Here is a 26265-nt window from a genome sequence, read left to right as displayed (position 1 = left end):
GTTCCTTGGATAAATATTTCTTGATTGTAAATCATTCACAAACGATTATCACTTATGATAATCTGTTAGTTTGATATTCAGTAATAATAATAATAACTCATTGTTCTTAGCAAGGGCGAAGTTTAGTCGAGGGCCGGGACCCCTCACTTTTTATGTGCAGGGTGCAGTAAAATAATGTACTCAAAAAATGTATGGAGTATATGCTTTTTTTTACAAGTCAATTTTAGCTCAGATGCGTATGATGTGTACTAATCGCACAACGAAAAGGTCCGCACTAAGTGGATCTTAAATAACCTTTCTCACAATACCATCTCCTTAATTGGAAAATACCGTCGAGGAGAACCTACTAAGGCTCGAACTCGAGACCTTTGGAGTAAACTCCCCCGGGGCCCCGCGTAGCAGGTTTAGAGAAACACCCATAACATTTTTTTCTTTAGAAACTTTCAGCCACGTTACTAGGATCCTCGAGCTCTTCCACTGGTTCTTAGTTTGGTTTGTAATGATAAATTGTATAACTCAAAGTAATTGATCGATGTTTTGATCAGCACAAGTATTTGATAAAAAATTTCTAGCTGTCAGAAGGTTATACTGAGTACAAGCTTACAGAGTCTATACCTCTGCATTATAAGACCATTTGTAAAGCTTGGGTGAAAGAAAGGTGATTGAGATGAGATGGCAAGTGAAAAGATGGTGAAAACCTTAAGCTTAGTCGGTCAAATATGTAGGGGAAATGGGACTCGGTGAACATAATCACCGACTGAAATTATGTACCATTGTTTTGTTCTTTTTTACATGTGAGCATAGAGTAGGACCATCAATGCGGTGTACATAAAATTCATATATATAGATGGAGTATTACACTTTATAGTTGTAAAAACACTAAAACTATACTAACACACGGTGTAATCTATTTTTATTTTCAACTAATTTAGAAGGTAATACACTAGCAGCCATTTAAATTGAAACTTAATTTTGACCCATTTAAGAGATGAAATATGTTAGTTTTAGTTTATAAGTTAATGAATTTTATGTATCTATTTTTATTTTCAAGTAACTTAATGAAATTTTGATATATATATAAATGAAATATGTTATTTTTAGTTTAAATGTATTTTGTTTTTAATTAAATAAAGTGAGGTCTAAATGGTAGGTGAATGGTTAAGGGTGAAGGAGAAGGTGAAAGAGGTGAGAAGGTGATGCTAATGTGGCAACAAAAAGTGTAAGTGAAAGAGGTGAACGGTTACAAATGGTCTAAAACACAAATGATTTGCACCATACCAAAAAATTGCTCGAAAGAAATACACAAGCATTACGAAAAGAAAAGCTAGCGAGAATGTATACAGTGATTATCAAGTGTACAACCAAATGAATCACAAGTTGAATTTAAGCAGGCCATGAAAACCCAATTAAGGATCCATTACAAAATTGGAAAAAAAAACTGGAACATGAGACAACGTAAATGGAAGGTATATTTAAGAGTCAAAGTTCATTAGTCAACCATACCCGGGTGTATTTGTTTTCTTTTGTTAGAACAAGCAGACAAGTCTATGTATTGTGTGATTTGTGTCCAAAGACCGAAAATGCTTACAAGTATCATGTTCTAATTTAACTAAAGATTCCATGGGCAAAAGGTGTACTCTAAAAGATGTCTGTTACCTTGCTGGCAAGTACCCGCTCCCGTCTTTCAATGTACCCAAGAGGAAACCAACCTGCTTTTCCTTTACATTCACCTTCTGCCCACCCATTATTTGAAACCTACAAAAAATTACCACAATTTTTTTTATTTTGGATGGAATCCATCAGTAAATGCAACTCAATTGGTTGCTTTATTGAGAGAGCTTTTAGATGATACTTTTTCAAGTGGTAATTTTAACTCACTAGCTTATTAATGGATCTATACGCTTATATTCTATCTGTAATGAGTAAAATCAATATAACTACTAATTAACTTGTAAAGTATTGTACATGACTGTTGGAAATAATTTTTAGAGACGGTTATTTTTATGTAACATTTTACTGCGCGTCAATCACAACCTTATATTGGACCTTTACATCTTAACAAAAAAAGCAAATATTGGTTTGGTTCACCCAGATCTGACCCAATTCAGCCCCTACCCATTATGACCCGTCATGACCTATCAGTCCATTTTGAAACATCTTATTTAAAGACCTCATCCAACACCCACCGTATAATTAGTATTTACACTAGCATCTTCAAAAACATGGGATGCATGGTTCGATCTACCAAATGTAATTACTTCAAATATTCAAGCTTAAAAATCGATGATTTTAAAGCCACCAAGGGTGTACAATAAGAAAAGAAAAAAAAAGCTAGTGTTTGAAAACGTTTTATTTCAACAGCAGTAAACAAATCAGAGGACATTTTAGAGAGCTAAAAATACCACAAAACTTAACAAATTGCATACCTTTCTGATAACAACATAGTCGCCAATCGATAAAGTGAGTTCGACGTCAGACTCCGCTTGATATGTGTACATTGCCTGAAGTAGACACATGAAACAACCATCAAAAGTTCAAAACATGTTAAATTTATTAACTGAAATTGTGGTGACTACTTAACTCAGTAAACTTGTAGAATTACCTCTCCTAAAAAGTAGTCCACTTCATCATTTGAACCATTTTGCATTGGAGAAGTAAACACATTATTTACTTCTTCGTATGATGGAGGTGGAGGCATTTCGGGTGCAGTAGGAGCAGCCTCGATTCGTTGTCTCTCGGAAAGCATCTACATGTCTCCCAACAAGCACACACGCCATAAAAATAAAATTACAGAAGCACACACGCCATAAAAAATTTCTTGGCATTCAAAAACTAACCCTTAAAAAATGAATATTGTATCGCTAGGCAATATATGTTTTGAGCCAATCTTTGAGCATGCAGAAATTCTCTGATTTCTGTTATCAAACTTTTCTTTATGGGACTTTAGGGACTCGAATTAGGTTTTTTTAAACAATCTCACTTCCTAATAAATTACTAAAACGGAAACTTTGGTTATATGGAGATTCATGTTCACTGTAATTTCTTCTTTTTACAGAGATGGTTTCTATCACAAATTTCTGGATGCTCTTACTTTGTCTTTTTTTTTTTTCCTTATTTGCAAATGCGAAAATCTAAAATATTCTGCGAAAACTTAAACAGGGAAAAGGTTGCACTTGCGAGCAACCTTCTAATTTATCAATAAACAAAGATTGGACTGTCATCATAGGCTTTGTAGGGAAACTAAATATATTTTAATATTTATAGAACTAAAAACTAGAAACAAATGTCGACGATTAAGCCTAGAGCGACCCGTAAAAATGTACTCATTTTGACCTAGCTTAATCCTTTACCCAACAAACCTGACTATCCTTTCTTCCGACTCAACTTCTAACTTTAGTGTTTTCTGTGTGCCGAATCACTACCCATAATATTGTCAAAATTCTCACCAGTGAACGTAATGCTCTAAGTACATAACAGTTACCACAGTTCTGTACTTTATCCCAGTGGGTATAATAAACAGAAAAATGACAGAAGTAGATGCCAAAGATGAGGGCACAATATTGCATACCTCGCCTTCAACCTGGTCCAGAATCTGAAGAACCTTTTGATGATAACTACGTTCTGATTCAATCTTAGAAAAAGACAATATTCAGGTAAAACGCCATAAAATGTAAAATTTTATCAGCTCATTAAGTGGAGAGGTTCTACCATGGAAATTAACCTCTGCAGTGTCATTTTTTGCTGTTGAGCTTCAACAGCAGCCATTGCTGCTGCAGCTTCCCTTCCCAATATTGCCATGTTGGACTTCAAATCTTGCAATTTTGATTCTGCTGCTTCAAGTTTCATAATCATGTCAGGATTCCCTGCTCCTTCTCTAACTCTTGCCTGTCTTTTAGAAACTTCAACGGCCTGACCATTTAAGAATGTAAAGTTAAAGTTACAGTATGTTGAAGGATCTTGGACGACAAGTGTCACACTAACGGGGGAATTTGGTTTCAATCTGAAAACTACTATGGGTTTGGGTATTAAAGGGGAACGGGAATGGATTTCTAAACCCACCATCCTTGGTGCTTTTGTTGTATGTCTTATATGATGGGTCTAATACCCAATTAGGCATTCCAAAACTATAAATCAGGCCCTTATTATGGAAATGAATATCATTTCTTTTTTCTCATTTCCCTAAACCAAACAGACCCTAACTCTCATAGCAATGCAAAAATCATAAAGCTTTATAGCACAACAATAAACCTGTGCTTCAGCCTCCTGCCGCATTCTATCATAACGTTGAGCAAGATGTCGAGCATCTTCAAGTGGAGCTCCCATTACCATCGCTCTTAACGGCTCTGCAACCTGTGAAAAATTTGGCAACACTTACAAGGTGAAGAACAATGGGAAAAGCAGAAAATCATCTTTTAATGAACCAATAACAATTTTATCTTTTAACCACTCTTGAAACGTTTTTCTCTCAATTATACAGCGTCATTCCTACAGAAAGTCCATCTATGGTTATATACCACGATGAAGGTCCCAAAGAACTAATTATTCATGCCAAAAGTTTGTATGTCATCACTTGCATCAATGACCTGGTACCTAATGAGATCCCATGCCACATAGTATCTCTTAATAGTTAGCTATTTGTGGTGACAATAATGTAGTAATGTAGATTTCCAGTCGGTAGCAAGACTACATCATTATGTCACCAAGAGGACGCGAGTTGTGTTTGTCAGATTCCTGAAGTGTGCATAAAATAGCAACCACTAAGACTCATAACGGTAAATGGCAAGTTTGATGGTGACCAATAATGAAGCTTGGCCTCTATCATGACACAAGCATTACCTTAGTCAATCAAATCAACCTATAGGGTTTAAGAAACCTTTGATCCTTGAAAAAATCAATCAAACATAAACCCGTCTCAATAGATACTACCGTTTGCACCAGCATGGTAACAAATGGAACCTGTATTTGAACTGGGAAAATTGTGATTTGCAAAAAATAAAAAAAGGCTATACACACCTGTGTTCCAAACGATTTAAGTAGGTTTCCTCGTTCCTTCTCCATTTGGGCACGAGCTCGTGAGAAATTTGTTGCAGCTCTAGATAGTGTAGTACCACTAGTGCATGTATTCTCAACACCATATTTTCTACTATCTTCAGACAATTTAGTTCCTGTTCAACAAAACTATTAAGTTAATTGTCAAAACAATATCCAGCAGATGGAGTTAAATTAGGTTGAAAAAACCATTACGGGCTTACCTACTTCAACTTGTTTGGAGCCAGTAACTATATATCCTTCAACACCACGAACAATATCCCTTTGGAAATGCTGAAAGTATAAAGGGAGCAGTTGTAATAATGAAAAGGAAAAATCTCAAAAAGTACCATAAATATCCGAAAATTTATAAGTTAAGATAACATGTTTCTGTTAGCTCATGGAGTCAGTTTTTTGGTCCTTTCATATAAAATAGTAAGCAGACACAACAGAAGGGTGAAAAGCAACCTTGGCAGCACGTGTAGATATGTATAATTTTTCAAGTTTCTGATAAAGCTTGAGTTCTGCCTCATCCGTAACAACGTTATCCGAACCTCCATAACCACCACCTCCAAACTGCTTGAAAACCGCCTGAACAAAAGATATAGTTCTATTATCTTGATCATGGATGCTCATGAGAAGATATAGAAAACAATATGGCTTCGCAATTCAGTCCTATGTATATGTATCTCGTAACAAAAATGCCGGTAATCAATGTGGCATAGGTCACGTAAAACTCTATCTTACAAAAAGAATTTTAGAAAACCCAACTGAATAATGGTATATGGACCAGTTGTGGCCGCCCAAACAATATAAAACCATGTATATACACAATAAATGTCCACTGTTACAAGGTCCGAGGATATACTTACACATGTTCCAATATTATCATAGGAATCATTTTGTTGAGTAATCAATATGCAAACACCAAATTGCAGAAATAAGGTTAGATCCACATAGTGTAGCATGCAACATGATGCATCAAAAATTCAAATTAACCACATTTGAATATTTTACGGTAGATGACTGAATTTATAATGGTAGGAGTGGCAACATCTAATCGGCTTCTCTTTATCAAATGAACACATCCATTTGTGTTTCCGAATTCTTTTAGAAACGAAGTGGAAAGAATTACATAATTATTTTCTCTCAAGTTTTTTAAGGAACAAATGAAAAGCTCAGTGGAAGGACCAAGGGTTTTTGCTTCTAACATCTTCCTCCCAGATATGCAATGATTGTGAACAAACTTTGCCTCATCCTTTCATTTCTTTCTAATGCAATAACACAGCTTAACTAAGTCGACTTCATTTTCTTTTCTATTCTTATTTCTTCCTTCCTTTTTTCCACTCACTTTAAACTCGACAATACGACATGCTTAGAAGTACATGAACATGCTCCTACACTATCTGGTTAATTGGCAAATTGTTTTTATTATATAGTTAATTGATGTTTTTTGTGTGTAAATTAGGACCTCCACCCCCACCCTGAAATGTACTTGTGTAGCCCTGTACAAACAAGATTAACTTTCACATTTCACCTACGGATTGATATTTGATCTACGAAATACCTAAAGCTTTCTATCTAAGAGATAGCATCTCGAACGTGGCTTAGTGGTAAGATTATGTTGTCAAGTCTAACCAATAGATTTAATAAAAGACTGTTCTAATTTTCTTTTGCAAATCTGTTAAAAATTGGATTCAAGTCATGGAAATGACATGTGCTTGTCTAAAACCTCCTTTTATTTTAAAATATTATTTTCAAGAAAAGAAACTTACAAATGAAAATAGACAAAGAAAGGTAACCATCACCAAAGTAGCCTAGTGGTAAGACGTCCTGAAGATCTAAGAGAGAATACCCGCTCGATCCTCACTGGGTAAGCATCTTGGGATGGTCAAAGAAGAGTCAGGATCCTAAAAACAGCCACAGATATACCAGTTACGCTGCATAAATCACGACTCTCCCTGGGTAACCTATATAGGAATCTTTCTCCATTTGCCCATTTATTCGTATCTAAAAAGCTTGTATGATAAGAAAAGGATGTTGTCCCTCCTTTCCCATGCTTGTACATGTCTACTAAGAACAATTAACAAAGACTAATAGTATGACCAATTAAAGTCTCATTTCAAGTTCACTTTGATAATAATTTACTTGAATATCATATCTTACAATATATCAAATGTGATATAAGACAATCATATTCTAGTTCAAATGATAATCCGTATACAAATCAATACTCAATAACTACATTTCGGAAACAACCCGAAAAAACAATGCCATATATATTACACAAATTATGTCACCTTCAATATCTAAACCACAAAGTTACAAAAATTTTTAAAACAAGAGTAAACTCATATTATTCTGTTACAGATATAATACTAGAAAATCAGATTGTATATATAATAAAACTGTAAAAAAAAAATTATACTCCGTAATATAATAAAATAAAATTTAAAAATTGAATGATTTGTACCTGCTGTTGTCTGGCAACTTGTTCACGGAGTTTGGTGGCCTGTTTTCTGATCGTTTCCATTCAATTGAATTCAATTTCAAATCAAAACAATAGTATTATAAATTATTATTATTATTATTATTATTTTGGGACAGATTGGTTTATTAGTATTAGATTGGATGTTTGTAAGCAACAGATCTTCTAATTAATAATAAAAGAAAATTGATTTATTAAGTGCAATTGGTCGGAAAGTAGTAGTATATCGACGATTTCAAAGAAAGTCTTGGCTACGCTGTTTTAACTTTTAAAAGTTGATCCACGTTGGTTCACGTTAACATTTTCCATTTGATTAAAAATGGGTTTTTCTTTCAAATAACAAGATGGGTATCCGCACAATGGTGGTAGTAATGACAATTGTGAAGATAAGTGATTATTTATATTATATTATAAAAAAATAACCCTCTTTATTTTTTGGTAATGTTAAAAGTATATAATATTTTCACTTAGCATCCTTAAAATGCTTTCACATACACAATCCCCTTAACATTAATGATTATCTATAATTCTATACTATCTATATCTATACTATATTATAAAAGAAATAGCCTTTTTATTTATGGAAGTGTTAAAAATATGTAATATTTTCACTTAGCACCCTTAAAATATTTTCACATGCACTATTCCCTAACATTAATTATTAATATACACTACCAATCCATTATTTTTTTCAATATATTTTCATTAACCCTTTATATCAATTATTCACACCACTTGACGTCACCTCCACCACCAACAATCGCCCCCCACCACACCGTCGTTGTCACGATCACCTCCGCATTGCGCGGGTAACATGTTATTGTATGATAACATTGATCCAAACCTAATTAACCTAATGTATGAAACAAAAATTCGGGCAACTTCGTATGTAACGTACGTGAAGTAGATGACTGTCATGCTTGAAGTTTTTATATATTTTTATTAATTTATATTAGATCCTGGACTATGTGAGACTCTCCCAATTAATATAAGTAATTTTTTTAACGGTAAATTGAGGCTAACGACAAGTTTTTTCTTTAGGAGATTTTGCTCACACTAAAACTTAAACTCAAAACATTAAGGTGTTGAATACCAATCAATCTATTATTGATGGTTGGTAATATAAGTGTTTCTAAAACTACAATTTAAAATTTTCTTAGTTTTATGTTTATTTTAAAAACTATCCTAAAATAGATAGTCGGCTAATTACTTTTTTTTTTGGTTTTTTTTTTTAAAGAAAATGTTAATTGTTATTCACAAATGTTCACTGTCACCGATTAGTGGAATGGCTAGGTATTAAGCTATCTATACTATATTATAAAAAGAATAGTCCTTTTTATTTTTGGTAATGTTGAAAATATTTTCAACATGTAATATTTTCACTTAACACCCCTTAAAATACATTCATATACACTATCCTCTTAACATTAATGATTAAATTACGCTGTCAGTCCTTTATCATTTAAAATATGTCTATTAACCTTTTACATCAATTATATACACAACTCACCGCCGCTCCACCACCAACAGTCGTCCAACCATCACACCGTCGTCGCCACGACCACCGCCGCATAGCGCGGGTACCGTGCTAGTATATTATAAAAAGAATAGCCTTCTTTATTTTTGGTAATGTTGAAAATATGTAATATTTTCACTTAGCACCCCTTAAAATGCTTTCACATACACAATCCCCTTAACATTAATGATTATCTATATTATATTATAAAAAGAATAGCGCTCTTTATTTTTTGTAATGTTGAAAATATGTAATATTTTCACTTAGCACCCCTTAAAATGCTTTCACATACACAATCCCCTTAACATTAATGATTAAATTACACTATCAATCCTTTTATCACTTAAAATATGTCCATTAACATTTACATCAATTATATACACAACTCAACGCCGCTCCACCACCAAAAGTCGCTCAACCATCACACCATCGCAGTCACAGTCGTCGTCGCATCGCGCGGACACTGTGCTAGTTAATATAAGACTATAATATAGTTATTTTAATGGTTAAGGATGTTTGTCGTAAATAATTTCATGAATAATATTATAAATATATTAGATAAAAATAATTAAACTAGTGAATAAATGAGATTGATAGTTTGAATAGATAGAGTTGGAAAAAAATTTAAAAAAATTTTGGGTAAGGAAAATGTAAATCCTCTTAACTAAACCTCATAAAATCCTTATAATATATCCACTTGTTAACACATGGAATCCACTAATTCTCTTTCATAATCTCACTCCTGATTTTCCAAATCCTATTAATTAGAAAGATTTTTAGGCTAACAATTTAAGATGATTGATCATTACCCTTTAGGTAAATGTTTGTGTAAGCTGAGATCGTGTTGAAAGTTAAGAGTATTTTGCGTTTTTTTAAACATGGAAACTTGAAATGGGGGGAGGAGTTGTTTGTTTTACAAAAGAGTAAAGATAATTGTTAGAAAGCAATATGGGTGTAAATCTAGATACAATAAGGTTTCACCCTTATATAAGGTACATAAAGCTTAGGGAATAATCTAAGGGTAAAATAATAATGACATAATATATATATATATATATATATAATATATATATATATATTTGTCTTCATTTGAAACGATTATATAATTTGATCGGCATTCGAGTCTGACAATGAAAACAATCAGCATTTCAATTAAAACCTAGTTTTGGGTGTTTCACATCGAGCAACAAGTGTTACTATCAATCTATCGTGATGTGTACGGACGATTAAAATTAAGTCATCTGTCAGTAGTTTTTAACAATTAGATTATCTAAGACGGTGTTCGGCTGTGATTTAACTAATTCTTTTTGCAAAGTCTTTGAAACTTTAAAAAGCAAGCTACACTTGTAAGTCTTATTCGTTTTGAATGTAATAATTTATACAATAAGTATATAAAAGTAATTTAAAAAATACATAATATTTAAAAAGAACAAAGATCCATTGTTTTTTATTTGCATGTTATTTTTTATAGCATATTAAGCTAGTACATGTTACTACATTACATGAATACTTAGAATGGAATGTAGGACTCTCGAAAATTCCCTGTTTATCTACCACCATTAATGTGAAAAATGAAACTCATATATGGTGGATCATCTCAAAATTAAAAACCTTATCTAATAATAATAATAATATATTTTGTCCTAAAAATGTTATTCACCTTAGAACTAAATCTATTGAAGATATTATTTATGTATAAAATACCATGTAGTATTTATACTCCATAGTATTGCGAGAAATTTGCTATATTTGTTATTATTGTAAGTTCAAGTCGCCCTTGTTTGTCGGACCATCGAAACGAGATTGACTAAGGATATGTCGAGGTGCGGAATCCCTTAAGATAACCCACGATTTCTATATCACCTTTTGTAAGATATATATATATATATATATGCGTGAACATAAACACTTGTATTTGTTTAATATAGTGAGGCGGCTTTCCGGACAAACAATACCCACTTGGTAACTTAAGTCCTAAACCAACCAACACGAGTGTGTGTTTTCGATTCGTGCGTGAGACGAGTAACACCCCAAGATCTACTAGATTTGTGTGTTCTTAGCTCTAGTAGTTTCTTTCTCAAGATTTTGCTCGTTTCTCTCTCTGCACTCTTGTCTTGTAACACGCAAACACACACCCTCTATATATAGGCAAAGGCCAAGAACATGCAAACCCACTTGGTTTTGCGTGTTTCCATGTCAGGCTGAGTAAGCCCATAATGGTTTGGCCATATGCGTGTTTCCCTGAACACACATATTATTTGAGTGTTCTTCTGAACAAGCTAGGTGCACAATTAGTGAGTTCTTTGTTCTACCTCGTTATAAAATCAACAAGTTGAATTGGTTTTAATATAGATGCAACCTAAATAATGTGTGTCATGGAATCGAAGTGGATGATCTTTTAATTCTATTTGATATACGACAATTCTCTTTTCGATAAATTCTTTGGAATTTCTAACTCTTTCAATCAACTAACGTTTTAATATAAAAACCAAGATGACGTGGTGTCTTTAAAAACCAAACTCTTTTTAGCTACTTAAAACTCGCTTACTCTTAATCAGTCCCTGTTTTTGATCCTGGACTTACCTTTAAACTATATTGCATACGAACGGGTCCACTGCCTGAGAGTGTGTAGTAGTCAGTTCTAGGGTATTTCTTGTTTATAAATTTAAGACTAGATTTTACACATCAATCTTCTTAATGTTTTAGGAGGATTTTTAGGCTAATTTTTAGAAGGATCTATCATTTTCCAAAAAATAATGATCTGGTTGCTTTGTGTGGTGTTATGCTTTATTGCTTCTCAATTTGAATATAGTTTAAATAAAAGTTTTTTACCATCATCAGATCGTTAGTGACAATGGTTAATCCACGCGTTGCTGCGGGATACGCTTTTACACGTCAATATTTTAGACCCGGATTTATGTTAAATATTCAAACCGAAATTTAAAAAAGACAACTAAACATATAAAAATAACAATAAAAAAATGTAAAAAATTAATAATAAGATATAAAAAATATAAACAATAACTATATTAATGTTTTAAATTTTACATGAATGTATTATATATAAAAAAACAGATGAAAATATAAAAAGTCAAATGTTTAAAGGTAGAACCGTAACTGTGTAAAAGTTGTTCGATAAAAACATGAGAACCCAAAGTTAAGTGTCAAGAAAATGAAACAAAAACTTTGATGTGGGACAAAAGTTAAAAGATAGAAACCTTAGGGAGAAATGAAAATTGGTAAATATTATTATGCGTTATATGAACGCTTTAAATATTACATGAACGTAAGACGTAAAGATGATAAAACATATTATATATTAAAAACGTTAGATATATAAAAAACGGATAAAAGTTAGAAGTAAAACCATAATTGTGTGAAAGTTTTCTTGGTAAAAACATAAGAACAAAAAAATTAAGTGTCAATATAATAAAAATGAAATTTTGATTTGGGACAAAGTGAAAATATAGAAACTTTAAGGGGTTAAATTGAAAACTGGTAAAAATTATTATGTACTATAGAAATTTGTATATTTCATGCATAAAGAACTTGTACATTTACATAGGCTTTTAGGAATATATTAAAAACATTAGATATATAAAAAGGCGGATGAAAATTAAAGTAAAACCGTACTGTGTGAAAGTTGTTTGATAAAAATATAAGAATCCAAAATTTAGTATCAAGAAAATACAAACGAAAACTTTAATATGGGACAAAAGTTAAAAGATATAAAGTTTAAGGGGTTAAAATGAAAGACCGGTAAAAAATATTATGTGCTATAAGACCTTGTACATTCCACGCATAAAACACTTGTACATTCACATAAGTTTTTTAATATAAGAATTGAAATTTAAAATAAAGTTTTTTTTAATATTTGCAACAATAAATAAATAAATAAAGAGAAAGAATAGTGGCAAAAGTCTGAATTCGAAACTTGTCCTCCAAACAAAACCCTGGATAGATATGTTCTTTCTTAGCAATAATAAGCAACTCTCACAGAACCAAACCCCGCCACTTATATATATCAGGAAGGAAACATCAAACCCTGTATATGTATAGGAGTAATTAATTAATTAATTAATCAATTGAATAACATGGCTTTGGTTTTGAAGCGAGCACTACAACAATCAGGAGGAATCATCAAACCGGGGTTAAAAAACAACATATACAGAGGCGTATCAAAACAGAGGGGATATGATAATACATACAGCAGACATATTTCACAGCTCGTAAACCCTAATGCCAGACGTGTCTGTCTTGTTGATACTCTCGCTTTGGTAATCTTCTTCTTATTATTACTTTCTTATTATATGTTTTATTTTATTTTATTTCTTTTTACATGTAACAACAACTACATTCGATTCCGACATAAGCGAGGTAGTTTTCTTTTATCCAAGTTTAGTATCTGTGAATGTAACTAACTATAGAGGAATATTTAGTGAAAAAATTAAAGTTCTGTTGGTTTTATGTAATAAATTTCCAAATCATGTGCATCTGACCAGTCAAAAACTTACAAGTGGTACTTAGCACATATACCCGAATACATACAATACACAGGTTTCGAAAGTTCATTACATACAATGAACACAACTATAACTTTTTCACAGTATAGACATTCGTGCATAGTTATTTACATTCGCAGATACTGAACCCATATCATTATCTGTATTAGTTTCATAGTTGTCATGCATTGTGTAACATAAAGAAAATAAGATAACTCATAAATTTGGTAAACATAATGTATGAAATCAAGCTCCCTATCCATTTTTGAATTGATAAGGATATATATATAATGTCATAGATTCCCTTATGTTTGCCATTTTTTTAGTGGTAGCTCATCTTACATACCGTTAGGTCAAAGTTTTATGGTAACGAACATTTTAAATTTAAATTATGTGAAACCGTACATCACGCACGGTTATTGAGATTTTAGACTAGTGTCTCTATAAACACACTGTGTTTGATATCTGTTGGATTGTAGGATGATTTTAGTCGGGGATATTTTGTAGGTAAGGAGTTTAGAAGCACAAGGTTTTCCATCAAAACAGGCCGAAGCAATAACATCCTCCATCACCGAAGTTCTTAATGATAGTTTGGAAAGTGTGTCTGATACCTTTGTTTCAAAAGCTGATATGGAGAAGGTAAGAAAGTTTCATGTTTTTCTAAATTTTCTTGATTTGTCTTTTGTTGCTAGATTAGGAATTTAGTAGACGAAACATGTGTTTCTGAGCTGTACACGCTGATCTTCTTTATAATATATATCGTGGATTTCTTTTATATGCAGACAATGATGCTTCAAGAAGCACATCTTTCCAAGTTCAAGTCTGAAGTTCAAATTTCCCAGGTATTTTTTAGGAAAAACTACCAAGTTATTAGTCAGTAATTGCATTTTGATGGTGTATATTTCTGTATAATTAGCAGTTTGATCTTGCTAATCATTATACTATGGGGATATACGCATTAAAATAATACTTGTGTAGTGTTTGTATATCAGTATTCAACATTTATCCTTTAGAAAGCGGGTGTTGTAGTTAATTCAAGAGTCGACTGCATTTCAGTTTTCAACAAACCGATTCAGATGCAGTTTTTCAATATAATTGTCAAAAGTTGATTTTTATGCCTAAAATTGGGCCTAAAAGTACGCCCATATGAAGGCACATGACAAAAGATAGTTGGAGATAAAGGAGAGATACAAATGCATATGTAATAATGTTAATGTGTCAAAGTTTATATGGATTGCGCATATGTTTTAGGCTTATTTATCATTTAGAGCTCAACAGACATAGGAAAGACCACACAACAAAGAATGAGTAAATTGAGAATACAAAAAGATTTATGAGACACCGTGCTTAGTTAACCCAGTCCGATTCAAGCTCAATCTGAGGGCTTGATTAAGTTTGAGCTCTAACAATGCAATGAAAGCTTGACTCTTTTGCACGCCTAGATACATAAGAATGAACACTTACATAGTACACATAATTCGGAAAGTTGATTAGAGTTCAGTCAAATCCATATTACCTTGAGCCCCAGTCTAGTTATATGTTTCAACCTTGTTTTTGCTTAAAAAAAAAGGTAAATGGAGGGAACCTAGCCCCGGTACCACAACTGGATACTCATCGAGTCACCCCGTATGAGCCATATTATGCCGGTACAACATCTCCATCCTAATCCCCACATGATTTGGGCACCCCGATGGATCGAAGCCGTGTCTTTAGAACTTCACATGTGGGTCTAGGCTTCATTGGTAAGGGGTACCTTAAAGGAATTGTTTTTGTGCTAGTCGGGGATCAAACTTGGGACCTTAAGGTCACCAAGTGCTTCCCTAACCACTAGGCCAACTCCTTGTTCGTTGGTTTTTTGTATTTGTATTCGAACTTTAATGCTTTATAAAGTTTGACTTAGTGAGCTCGACTGCTTGAGACAAGATCAAGTTTAAATAAGTGAAAAAGCTCAACTTATATGGGCACTAATCACCTTTTACCACTCTTCCAAAACCTGCTGGTGTTTAAGCTTTAACACCAACTACAATGTTAACCCAATGGCCTATGCGATCTCTGAAGCTTCTTATGCATGAACATCACAACATTGAATCTGGACTAACCTCAAACTTAAAGTAACAGATAAGTTCTACGGAAACATTGAAAGGCAGGATCTAACTAGGAAATAGCAGATATAACCAAATCAGTTATTTCATTTTATTGTTGAAGACTCGCCTTCCTTCCCTCTTGTGACAATCACATCCTTACTAATATGTTGTTTTCTTTTCTCTTTAATATCTTGATTCAGCAAGATTAACTCTTTCTCTAACCACCTATGTATTTTAATCATTTGACGTTCTCTTTCTTTATAAGTTCAAGTAAGTTTTGGCTATGATGTGATCTTATCTTCTGTTTTCTTTCCTTTTATCATCCCATTAAAAAAAGAGAGATATAAAATCAGATGAACCACTTGCAGAAATTTTAATTACAACATGATTTTTCAAGTGCCCTCATTCTTAGATAGCTTTTGACAAATCCGAAATTTGCAAGAGTTAATCATATTACTCTTTATTCTTAGATACTTTACTACTTTTTATTGAAGATTTGGTGTTTACCAAGATCATAATAGGATAGTCTGCCTTCCCTTGAAACTTTACAATTTTGTGCTAATATGTTATGTTAATCAATAAGAAGGGATGCATGTCTTGATGAGACATTACGGAGTATCCAGATTACATCAGGCGCAAAACTTGAATTTCTGAGGTTTTTAGCTCATGTTGTGGTAAAGATGTGATGTGAAGAATGATGCATCTTCTTATCTGTTCTTTTTTACCGTCTGAATAGGTTTCAAACAAAGATTTCTTTAGGGGTCCGAGGGTCTGTTTCTTAACTATCTAGAACCGGTTAAACGAGTTGATAGTTATCCTAGCTTATTTGTTTTTGTTTTTTTTTTTTTTTTCTGATGACTAACTGGAGCTCTAAAGTTATGAACATTGATATATACTTATGTTGCAGGAGCACCACTTCTCTATGTTGCAACGTGAGACTGAAAAGCTACGAACGGATATAGACAAAATGCGAAGTGAGCTAAGGTTTGTCGTCTCATTTTAATTGGCTTCAACTGTGCAATTTTAACCTATTTACTTATGAATGGGTCCATTTGCGTTAGGTTTTGTATCATAGCGTCAAATGGGTCGAACGGGGTGAAAGGTGCAGTCACTTTTGACTCGTTACCCATCTCGCCTGAACCACCCATCCTGTCACGTTTACTTTTTACCTTCTAATTGGCTAATATCATTTCTTTCATTGCTATAGATATGAGATCGACAAGGTCACTGCAGGTCATCGCTTGGATTTAAATCTTGAAAAAGGGTAAGGACTTTGAATAACATGTTAATGTTAATTTCAAGTAAGTTATCTTAACATATGTCATGTTAGCTCCATCTTTAAAGCAAAATGGACGAGTTTAATAATTACACATCATTAAAACTGTATTGCTCTGGGTTTAAAAAAAAAAAAAAACCCCTCCAGATGATGTTCCTCACCAAGGCAATAAAGTTTTCTGGTTCTATCTATGCATTCACCTTTTTATGTGATTAATTGTGATATTTTCGTTTGTCTAGAGTAAAAATTCTTTTCTAAATGTTTGTTCATCAAAATAATTAGTGGTGTCATGTTCAAAACTCCAGAGTAGTTAACAATGTTTTGAAGGTAATGAGTAAATGTCAATTTTATAAAAATCCAGAGTGGTGTCAGATTCACCATCGTATTGCTAAATAATGCTGTGTACTGAGAATTTCTTGTGATCTCTGACTGGATTCTATCCATGTTTAACTGCTAATCAATCAACGTGCGTATCAGTGAACTAATGCGACAAGAAAGTATTCTCATGATTCTACCCAAAAAAAAAAGTATTCTCATGAGTGATATATTACTCTTCTTTTGTGTGTTATATATCATAAAGTGCTTACATCTTTGTTTTATATGTATCCATATTGAATAGCTGATTTGAGAAACAGTTGAAGTTAACCCGGTATTTAAATATAAATGATTCAAGATATAACTTTAATGATTGTCATTTTGATTTTTGACTTAATATATCAACACCTATATGGAAGCGTTTAACATAGGAAGTGTATATAGGCTGCTAGCCACTTGTTGATGAAATTTGGATGAAATATAAGATTAGTGTTTTGATGAACAGTTTAAATGGCAATAAATTTATAATCATATTAACTTGTGCAGTCGTATTCGTGATGTGATGAACCTTCAGAATGCTGAAACCACTGGCCTGACTAACAAGCTTGACCAAGTAAGCTTTTATAGGTGCATCATAAAATTACATGATTAACACAGACATCAATATATAAAGTTTTGCATTATATGTAAACAGGAAATTCATGGTTTAAGAGCCCAATTAGAAGCTGCAAAGTATGATGTAATCAAGTATTGCATTGGAACACTTACATCTATATCTGCTATTGGTCTTGCCTTCATTCGTATCTTCATGTAGCAGAGTTATGCATCGATATGTGAAAACTCTGATACAATTCATTTGGTCCATCATTGTTACCTGTGGATGCAACTTTATTTTGTAGGTGCATTAAAGTATACAGGTCCATTTTTTGCACATTCTAATGTCTCAACTTAGCTATTGGAATTTTATTAGGTCACTCGATTTTTGGAGCATCCAATACTTCTCGAGATCTTTGTACAAATCCAGTGTTAATATTTGGAAAAGTTCTCAGCTTGATAATGTAACACAGCATAGAGGGTTAGTCTCTTTGTTAGAATTTGGGTTAGTTGCCCACAGATGCAAATTACCACCTCAATTTCGAGCTATAATGTTATAGTAACATGCTTTCAGTTGAAAGATTGATTGGTTGAAGATTTGACCATATTTTGAAATAGGGAAACTCTTCTTCCCTTTAACAAAATAAGAAATATATGTATTTCTTACTGCTTGAGGAAGTATTGTTTTGATTGTTTTCTAGTTTTATTAAGGGCTAAGTTGTATCTCTTATAAGAATGCAGAATTTGATAGATACTTTATTCAAGACAAAGGTGATCCAACGATAAATATTTTAAGGTGTTGAATTCTGAAACAACACTTCTCTAATTAAGCAGTTAAATTCTGAAAACCCAAAAAACTGGTGAGTTGTACCTGTCTTTTGTTAATTGAACTGTAAGTTATATTCCTTTTAGTTTGGTCAATCAATTCATTAAGTATCTCCATATTCCAATCTAGAGTTGTATTCATACAGATTGCATTTACATTTGATTTGAAAGAAACCCCGGATAACAGATTGTAGGTCAACTGATTTTTTGGTTTAGAGTTAGATCAAGTAATATGTCAAAGAGATCTAATTTATGTAAATTAGAAAGGTGGGATTTGCTGGATCCTTTGTTAAGCGCCCAATTTGTTGGATCCTTTGTTAAGGTCAAAAACCTTACTAATAGGTCACCAACCTAATTGCCACAAACATCAAGGCAACACCATGGGACAATGGTACTTTTCTTGACAACTTATTGTGAGAAATTTGGCCCCACAATTATACATCTACACATCATCCAAAATTTCTTTTTGTGGGTGAAGATTTGTAGTCCACAATAATATCTATAATCATATGGTTGTTAAATCAAAGGGTAGTCTATTTTCCAACATAAAACATGAGACATAAGATTCTAGTTGGAAGTTGTCTTAATGTTATACAGATTTCAATTAGGCTTCAAACATTAAGACCACACCACATGCGATGATGGTACTCTTCCTTCCCTACATATTAATGTATTGTGTTAGAAATGTGACCGTACAGTTTGCCATCTATTTCTGATCCATTGTTACAAGTGACGATTGTAGGCCACAATAATAAATCTTAATCTTTCAACTTGGAAGACAGAGCCATGTGAGATACTCGTAGCTTTTTCTATCTTCTCTCATCATTATCAGCCATTTAATTCTCGTTCCACAAGCTAGGCTATATATAGAATACATGAAGTAAGGCAGCATCACAAATTTCTTTAGTCATATACACAACATCATAGGTTAAAAATACACCCGGCATTAGATACTCTTTCTCATCTTTAAACAACCCTTCAAAAAATGGCCATTCGTATGCCTCGGATCGTTCAAGCAAAACAAATCCTCCGTCGGTCATTCTCAAATGGAAGAAGTACATCAGCATCAATGAACATCCCATCAGGCTATTTTGCGGTATATGTTGGAGAGCAAGAAAAAAAGCGATTTGTGGTTCCTGTTTCATTGTTGAGTCAACCTTCATTCCAAAAATTACTACACCAGTCAGAAGAAGAGTTTGGGTATAACCATCCAATGGGTGGCCTCACAATTCCATGTAATGAAGACATATTCACTGATCTTGCTGCTCGTTTAGGCGCCTTATGAGTTAAATATAACATTCGGTGCTAGCAGCGATTTTGTAAATCACTAACCACTAGTTTCTTTTAGTATCGTTTGTAAACAGAAGCGCTTGTTCCATTTGTATAAAACTAGAATTAGAAACGATCTGATATAAAAAAGCTTATACTCTTAATATTTTTGATATATGATTGGAAATGCATCCTCCTGGTATTTTTGTGTGATGTGTCTTTTAGTATACAACATAAAAATTCTGATAACAACTGAATGCTTTAATTAACTTACAAATGTCACAGAGTAATAAAGTCAAATTGTTCATGATAAAAGCATCTCCAATGGGGAGTTTGATAAAAGCTTTTTACTATTGCATCAAGCTTTAAAAATAGCTTTGATCCATTAGAGTAAAGACTTTTTATACAATGACTTGATGAATTTCAAGTCATTTGAGAAGACAAACACTCTCTTTCTTCTAAACTATATTGCTAAAAAATGTTTCAAAGACTTTTTTTGATGTTTTACCATTGGAGGTAAAGCTTTATGAAAAGCTTTTTTGTATTAAGTCTTTGATAAAAAGCTTTTAAAAAACAACCATTGTGGATGCTATATGACTCACCATTCACCAAAACAGCCTATGAGTCCATTTTACAACTATACTTCCATAAACTGCACAGTTTAATTTCAAGTAATTCTTGTTCAATAAACAGTTTAGTTTCAGTTTATTATTCTGGTTCATTTACCCATCCTGGTACGGGTCAATACCAATGCTAAAGTATGTCTAAACTCTAAAACAGATACTTTTTAGGCCCAACTTTAACCGGGTATATACACTGAAACTAGATATATAGCAGCTGCAATGGAGTTCTAACTACTATTGTATGTGAACAAAAAATATTTAACTCAACCAACAATCACTTTAAGTTAGATAGTGTAATGCAATCACTATGAAAATTTACATGACACTTGGGTGGTGTTTGATATTACTTGTTGGTGTCACTGAAAGTAGATGACCTTATCTATATTGAAGATATAGGTGAGATTTATGTTACTTAATACATTAATATTGAGGGTTACTTGGTGGAAAGGCACAATGTCCTACTGATAATAACATTGGTCACATATACAAGGACAACACCGGCCGTTTTGACAGGAATTTTGCTCTTCTTCTTTAATTTTATTAGAAATCTGGCCATAAAATTTAACATCTATACACTCTTATTCTTTTGTGAGCGTGGGATCAAAGGGTACCCCATATTCCAACTTGGAAGCCAAAACCATGTAAAATTGTTTTTGCATTTTTGTCACTGTCGGTCATTTGATTTTCCAGCCTTTAGCATCAATGGTAGCCACAGCTGACATGTGTTAAGCACGTAAGAACCTTATTAGTTCCTAACTAGTTTTCATAATGGTTTTTGATCAGTCCCTATTGCCATTTCTGTGGCAGTGTGATTCTGTTTTCAGTTCTTTAATTTCTTGGCGGGTTCATTTTATTTTACCTTCTTTCAGAGTTTTTTTTTTGTCTTTTTGATCCTTATGACGCATTAAGTAATTGCTAAGTATAAACTAGCAATCTATATTAGTTTACAGACGTCATTATGTACACTAAATATATCTCAACCGAAATTTATAGTCAAATATCCACATTAGTTCTACACAAGATGATCTTGACCCTTTCTACTTGTGAAACATGTCCTGGACATGACTTAGCCACATTAATGCCAATTACAAGTTGAATCATTAGATTATAGTTGGAAAATGGTTCAATGGCCTACAATTTTTCAATCAGATTTCAAACTTTAAGACAACACCATGTGATGATGGTAGTCTTCTTAATCTTTCCCTACTTGTAAAATCAGTGTCATGGAACTGTGGCCATACAGTTTGCCAAAATGTCGAGTCCTTTTTTTCAGCGAGTGAATATTGTAGTCCCATAATATTACAATAATATACATTTCTTTCTTGCAACTCAGAAGACAAGTCCATGTGAGATAGCTTTCTATCTACTCTTATCATTAGTAGTCATTAATATCTTTATCAACAATCGATGCTATATATAGGAAATAAGAAGTAACACAGCATCACAACTTTATTTGATCATTCACAACATCTTCAGTTAAGAATAAACCCTTCGATATCTTTCTCATCATCAAATATTTTCCGGAATCCATAAAAATGGCCATTCGTATGCCTCGGATCGTTCAAGCAAAACAAATTCTTCGAAGGTCATTTTCAAATGGGAGAAGTACACCAACATCAATGAACATCCCATCAGGCTATTTTGCGGTTTATGTTGGAAAGCAAGAAAAGAAGCGATTTGTGGTTCCTGTTTCATTATTGAGACAACCTTCATTTCAAAAACTACTACACCAGTCAGAAGAAGAATTTGGGTATGACCATCCAATGGGTGGCCTCACAATTCCATGCAGTGAAGACATATTCATTGATCTTGCTGTCAGTCTAGGTGCCTTATGAGTTAAATTTAACGTTCTGTGCTAGCAGCGATTTGTAAATCACTAACCACTAGTTACTTTTAGTATCGTTTGTAAACATAGATGCTTGTTCCATTTGTATGAAACTCGGAATTAGAAGCTATCTGATACAAAAACTATACTATTCACATTACCAACTGAATGTTCTAAGTTATGAAAATCATACAATAAGTCTATTGGCGGTGTGCGCTCTGGGTACCAAAATGGTACTTGAGACCAGAGGGTTCCCTCCTATTTACCCTTTTTTTTTTTAACCAGTAAATCTATTGTTCATGATAAGACTCACCAAAACAACCCGAGTACGTTATTGTACAGTTACACTTCCATAACGGCAAAGTTTAATTTCAAGTAATTCTTGTTCAAATTCAAGATTTTGAATGGTGATGTGAAATCATAATTAAACCTTTCTTATTTCATATGAAATGGGTCTACTTGGTATCTGGTTCCATATTACGGTTCATTTACCCATCTTGGTACGGGTTTTTAGGCCCATGACGCTTGCCCAACTTTAACAGGGTAGAATGGTAAATACCCCCAAACTAGATGTCAATTGGAATGGAGTCCTAACTACTTCATGTGAATAAGAATATTTAACTCAACCAACAATCAATATAAGTTAGATATTGTAATGCAATCACTGTGTACATCTACATGACACTGTCTTAGGTGGTGTTTGATATTCTTAATATTGAAACATGTTCGAGACATATATAGGTGAGATTTATGATACTTAAAACTTAGTATTACAGATTACTTTGTGGAAAGGCACAATGTCCTACTGATAATAACTTTGGCGTGAAATAAATGGAAAACACTGGCCGTTTGACAAATTATGCTCTTCTTTCTGGCCATAAAACATGACATCTATATACTCTTATTCTTTTGTGAGAGTGGAATCAAAGGGTAGTCTATTTTCCAACTTGGAAGACAAATTCAGGTGAAATTGGTTTTGCTTTTTCGTCACGGTCAGGCATTTGATTTTCTGGCCTTTAGTATCAATAGTAGCCTCAGTTGCCCTGTATTAATCATGTAAGAACCAAAATTAATCCCAAAGCGGTTTCCATAACCTGTTTTGACCATTCCCTATTAGCATTTCTGTGGCAATGTGATTCTGTTACCAGTTCTTCCTTTGCGGGTTCATTTTATTTTACCTTCTTTCAGAGTTTTTTGCGTTTTTGATCCTTACGACGTATTAAATACGTGAATAATTGTTAAGTATCAACTAGGAATCTATATCATGTACAATGAATATATTGTTGGGTTATATAACTATTATCAAATCAAATTTAAAAGCACGCAACGGAAGACAAGATCAATGTAATTTAATTAATTAACCAAGATAGAAAACGTGTACCTTAAATTGGAGAGAATAAAGCAAGAAACCTTTATGATAAGGTTTGAATTAAACCTCTCTATGATTGCACACACAACGTTGGAATGTATGTATGCTAGTACTTGATCACGAACCGAACAATCCTTTGTTATTAGCCCTAAATTTCGACCCAAACAAAAACCCAAAAACCCTTTTTCTTTGTTGTAGTCGACCGAACCAAAGAGGAGAGGGGAAGAAGACATTTTTAGGGTTTTAGAAAACCTAATGAATTGTGTGTTGAAAACAATTAGATTAGACCTCTATTTATAGTGTTTAGGAAACTTGATGACCAAGTTTAGGGTTTGTGAAACCCTTGGACGACCGACCCCCCCTCTAGAACAATCTAGAGGGTTTCCTAATTGTTTCCTAATTCCAACTCTTCTTCGTTAAGTCCGTTAGTTAAGTACCGTTAACTATTAACTCTTTTAACGGACCTCCGTTAGTTTTTCGTGATCAGATTAATTAATAAATTACATTTAATATATTAATTAATTTATAGTTACATTTACGTTGAGGTGTGACCCCGTAGGCTTAAATACTTTCCGGACATACGTTCATTTTACGTGATCATATTCTAACATATATCTCAATCGAAATCTATAGTTAGATATCCGCATTAGTTCTCCACAAGATGATCTTGACCCTTTCTACTCGTGAAACATGTCCTGGACAAAACTAGGCCACATTAATGCCGATTACAAGTTGAATCATTAGAATATAGTTGGAAAATGACTCAATGTCCTACAATTTTTCAATAAGATTCAAACTTTAAGACAACACCATGTGATGATGGTAGCTAGTCTTCTTAATCTTTCCCTACTTGTAAAATCAGTGTCATTGAAATATGGCCATACAGTTTGCCAAAATGTCGAATCCTTTTTTTTAGCGAGTCAAGATTGTAGTCCCACAATAATATACATTTCTTTCTTATAACTCGAAAGACAAGACCATGTGAGTTAGCTTTGTCTATCTACTCTTATCATTACTAGTCATTGATATCTTTCTTTATCAAGAAGCGATGCTATATATAGGAAACAAGAAGTAACACAGCATCACAACTTTCCTTGATCATTTACAACATCTTCGGTTAAGAATAAACCCTTTGATATCCTTCTCATCATCAAAGATCTTCCAGAATCCAAAAAAATGGCCATTCGTATGCCTCGGATCGTTCAAGCAAAACAAATCCTTCGAAGGTCATTCTCAAATGGGAGAAGTACAACAACATCAATGAACATCCCATCAGGCTATTTTGCGGTTTATGTTGGAGAACAAGAAAAGAAGCGATTTGTGGTTCCAGTTTCATTATTGAGGCAACCTTCATTCCAAAAACTACTACACCAGTCAGAAGAAGAATTTGGGTATAACCATCCAATGGGTGGCCTCACAATTCCATGCAGTGAAGACATATTCATTGATCTTGCTGGTAGTTTAGGTGCCTTATGAGTTAGATATAACATTGTAGATTACTAATCATTTAGTACCTTTTAGTATTGTTTGTAGACAGAGACTTGTTTCATTTGCAAGAAACTCTAAATAGAAATTGTCTTATATAACCTTAAGAATTCTTTGACACTATAAAATTCTCATTTCTCATTACTCTCTATGTTATGAAAATCACAGAATAAGTCAAATTGTTATTTGTTCATAAAAACACTCACCAAAACAGTCTATGAGACCGTTATACTACATTTACTCTTCCATAAACTGTAAAGTTTAATTTCAAGTATATCTTATTCAACTTCAAGCTTTTCCAATACAGCAATAGCGATGTGAAATCATAAATAAACCCTTCATATATATACTATATATGAAATCTTGGTATTTGGTATATATATGGTTCTATATACTTGTTAATTTACCCATCCTGGTACGGTTAGTGAAGTACGTCAAAACCAAATACTTTTTACCTTTTTAGGCCCATGACACTTGACCAACTCTAACAAGTAGATATTAGTAGAAATGGAGTTCGAACCACTTCAAGTGCAAATAAGAAATAATTAACTCATCAAGTACAAAAATCATTGGAAAAATATATAATTAACAAAGAGTTTTACTGATACAGTACTAATAGTTTTCATATATTGTAGCCGACTATCACTTTGAGTTACATAGTGTAATGCAATCATTGTGGAAATTTTTATGACGATACCATAGGTGATTATAGGTGTTCATTGTAAGTAGATGACCTTGTTAAGAATCGAAACATGTCTGAGACATATTGGTATATTTATGCTACTTAATACACATCAAACTATGGATTACTATCCAACGTCCGGTTAGCACACTTTGAACGACCAAAACATGATGATCTTGCCCCTGTCTACCCGTGAAACATGTCCTGGACATAACTAGGCCACATTAATGCCCCTTTAAAAGTTGAATCATTAGATTACAGTTGGAAAATGGCTCTTCTTAATGTCCTACAGATCGATTTCAATTAGATTTCAAACATTATGACAACACCATGTGATTATGGTACTCTTCTTAATCTATCCCTACTTGTATAATTAGTGTCATG

The 26265-nt window shown here is 33.1% G+C and overlaps 5 protein-coding genes across 5 annotated transcripts; 4 read left to right on the top strand and 1 right to left on the bottom strand.

Moving 5' to 3' along the window:
* Positions 1 to 1366: 1366 nt before the first annotated feature.
* Positions 1367 to 7772, bottom strand: LOC122600754 (SH3 domain-containing protein 2-like). Its single transcript, XM_043773514.1, has 10 exons — positions 7502 to 7772; positions 5497 to 5619; positions 5253 to 5322; positions 5014 to 5165; positions 4249 to 4350; positions 3709 to 3909; positions 3569 to 3631; positions 2603 to 2746; positions 2427 to 2501; positions 1367 to 1755 (listed from the first exon to the last, which is right to left on the bottom strand). Exons 1-10 carry the CDS (start codon positions 7559 to 7561, stop codon positions 1639 to 1641), a joined length of 1107 nt encoding a protein of 368 aa, XP_043629449.1. The 5' UTR covers positions 7562 to 7772; the 3' UTR covers positions 1367 to 1638.
* Positions 7773 to 12973: 5201 nt separating this feature from the next.
* Positions 12974 to 18496, top strand: LOC122579912 (coiled-coil domain-containing protein 90B, mitochondrial-like). The gene is made up of 7 exons (XM_043752174.1): positions 12974 to 13309; positions 14042 to 14173; positions 14317 to 14376; positions 16526 to 16602; positions 16826 to 16882; positions 17756 to 17822; positions 17904 to 18496. Exons 1-7 carry the CDS (start codon positions 13127 to 13129, stop codon positions 18021 to 18023), a joined length of 696 nt encoding a protein of 231 aa, XP_043608109.1. The 5' UTR covers positions 12974 to 13126; the 3' UTR covers positions 18024 to 18496.
* Positions 18497 to 19516: 1020 nt separating this feature from the next.
* LOC122600267 (auxin-responsive protein SAUR19-like) lies at positions 19517 to 20072 on the top strand. Its single transcript, XM_043772967.1, has one exon. It carries the CDS (start codon positions 19614 to 19616, stop codon positions 19911 to 19913), a length of 300 nt encoding a protein of 99 aa, XP_043628902.1. The 5' UTR covers positions 19517 to 19613; the 3' UTR covers positions 19914 to 20072.
* A 1887-nt stretch (positions 20073 to 21959) lies between these two features.
* Positions 21960 to 22505, top strand: LOC122600275 (auxin-responsive protein SAUR21-like). The gene has a single exon (XM_043772979.1). The coding sequence runs from the start codon at positions 22056 to 22058 to the stop codon at positions 22353 to 22355; it is 300 nt and encodes a 99-aa protein (XP_043628914.1). The 5' UTR covers positions 21960 to 22055; the 3' UTR covers positions 22356 to 22505.
* Positions 22506 to 24785: 2280 nt separating this feature from the next.
* Positions 24786 to 25300, top strand: LOC122583532 (auxin-responsive protein SAUR21-like). Its single transcript, XM_043755928.1, has one exon. The coding sequence runs from the start codon at positions 24891 to 24893 to the stop codon at positions 25188 to 25190; it is 300 nt and encodes a 99-aa protein (XP_043611863.1). The 5' UTR covers positions 24786 to 24890; the 3' UTR covers positions 25191 to 25300.
* The last annotated feature ends 965 nt before the right edge of the window (positions 25301 to 26265 follow it).

The sequence above is a fragment of the Erigeron canadensis genome, chromosome 1 (assembly GCF_010389155.1).
Source record: "Erigeron canadensis isolate Cc75 chromosome 1, C_canadensis_v1, whole genome shotgun sequence".
NCBI classification, from domain to species: Eukaryota; Viridiplantae; Streptophyta; class Magnoliopsida; order Asterales; family Asteraceae; genus Erigeron; species Erigeron canadensis.
This window is presented reverse-complemented; position numbering and strand designations above follow the sequence as displayed.